The sequence below is a fragment of the Nicotiana tomentosiformis genome, chromosome 2 (assembly GCF_000390325.3).
Source record: "Nicotiana tomentosiformis chromosome 2, ASM39032v3, whole genome shotgun sequence".
NCBI lineage: Eukaryota > Viridiplantae > Streptophyta > Magnoliopsida > Solanales > Solanaceae > Nicotiana > Nicotiana tomentosiformis.
The window spans coordinates 160,569,030-160,570,652 of NC_090813.1; the positions used below are offsets into that span (position 1 = coordinate 160,569,030).

The 1,623-nt window shown below is 48.2% G+C and overlaps 1 protein-coding gene across 1 annotated transcript; it reads right to left on the reverse strand.

Annotated features, from left to right (window-relative positions):
* Positions 1-766: 766 nt before the first annotated feature.
* LOC138905950 (uncharacterized) lies at positions 767-1,318 on the reverse strand. Its single transcript, XM_070194463.1, has one exon. It carries the CDS (start codon positions 1,316-1,318, stop codon positions 767-769), a length of 552 nt encoding a protein of 183 aa, XP_070050564.1.
* Between the last annotated feature and the right edge of the window lie 305 nt (positions 1,319-1,623).

Consider the following 1,623-nt stretch of genomic DNA (forward strand, 5'->3'; position numbering starts at 1 on the left):
GGGTTTGGCCCCGTTGTCTCCCATCATCAAGAGCATGTCGGCATATGGTACCGGTATGGTGTTGGTTTGCCTCAGGAATTCCAATCCGACTATCAGTTCGAAGTCATCGATGATGGCTATGCATAGGTTGAATCTTCCCTTGTATGGGCCAAGCTTCATTGGCACTTCGTTGGCTATTCCACTCACTGGCTGGAGTGGTGAGTTGATAGCCTTGACACGACCCCTACTCTTTTGCATAACTAGACCGAGGTGCTCTACCTGAGTTGAGGCTAAGTGTTTGTGGGTAGCACCCGTGTCTATCATTGCCCGAATGGGTCTGCCGTTTTGCTTTCATTTCGACGAACATTAAGGTCCTCTCTTGTGTGGTGGGAAGACTCTCATCCTCCTTCTCTTTCCCTTTCTTGGCGATTGGGCATGCGTTCTTCTTAGGATTACCAGCACTAGTTCCCGCTAAGGTATCAGGGATGGAGCCAACAATTGCATTGAAGGCACCTACTTGCTCTGCGTCGTCTGAGTCGTTATCTTACCCATCTTCAATAGTTTGATGAGCGTTGATCTGTGTATGTGGGAATTCATTGTTCCAATGTTGCCCGCCGCAATGACGACATTCTGATGGGGGCTTTCTCCCCTGATTGTTGTTAACTGATGCAACACTGGTGCTGCTTGAGGAAGGAGTCTTAGATTTGGATGCACCTCGATCTCCTTCATTTATGCTAGGGCCACCATTTCTAGGTTAGCTCCCATTGTATCCCCCTCGGATAGGCGGCTAGGGCCTATCCTTCTGAGTTTCCATATGATAATCCCCAAGGCACTCTGCAGCATGGATCGCCTTGGGCAGGGTATCTACCCTTTGTCTTTGCAGCTCTATACGAGCATGAGGTTTCAAACCTTCTATAAATGCAAATAGCTTGTCTTTGTCCCCCATATCCCGTATGTTTAGCATGAGCGCGGAGAATTCCCGCACGTGATCCAGCACTAACCTGGTCTGGCAGAGTTCCCATAGCTTTCTCTGTGCATTGTATTCCACATTTTCGTGGAAGAACTGCAGGCATATAGCTACCTTCAGTTCTGCCCATGTGTTGAGAGTATCTTCCCCGACCATGATGGCTTCGTATTTCACTCGCCACCAGAGTTTAGCATCACTCTGAAGATACATGGCAGCAGTTGCTACCTTTTTGGCTTCTTCCAACTGTCCTACGACATCGAAGTATTGTTCGATGTCGAAGATGAAATTCTCCACTTCTTTAGCATCCCGAGCTCCATCGTATGGTTTAGGCTCTGGAATTTTCAGGTTTTGTGGCACATGGGCGATGTTCATGGCACCCGTGATTTAGTTTTCACCTCCTCTAAGTAGGCCTTGAAGGGCAGCATTGACAACATTGAGCTAGCCTGTCAAGTTGTCTATGATTTGCTGCATGACAGTCACTTTGTCTGCCTCTAGTTCTCGATGGGCTAAATCCTCGGCACGCTCCTGTTAGAGGTCCTCAAATTTGCCATGAATTTTGGCTGCCTCTACGGCTGCCGTTTGCCGGTCTTTCTCAAAGTTGCGACTGATGTTTGCTATGTAAACTTCGGCCTGCCACATTCTACAATCTAGGTCGTCTAACCTTTGTACTAGGCTGG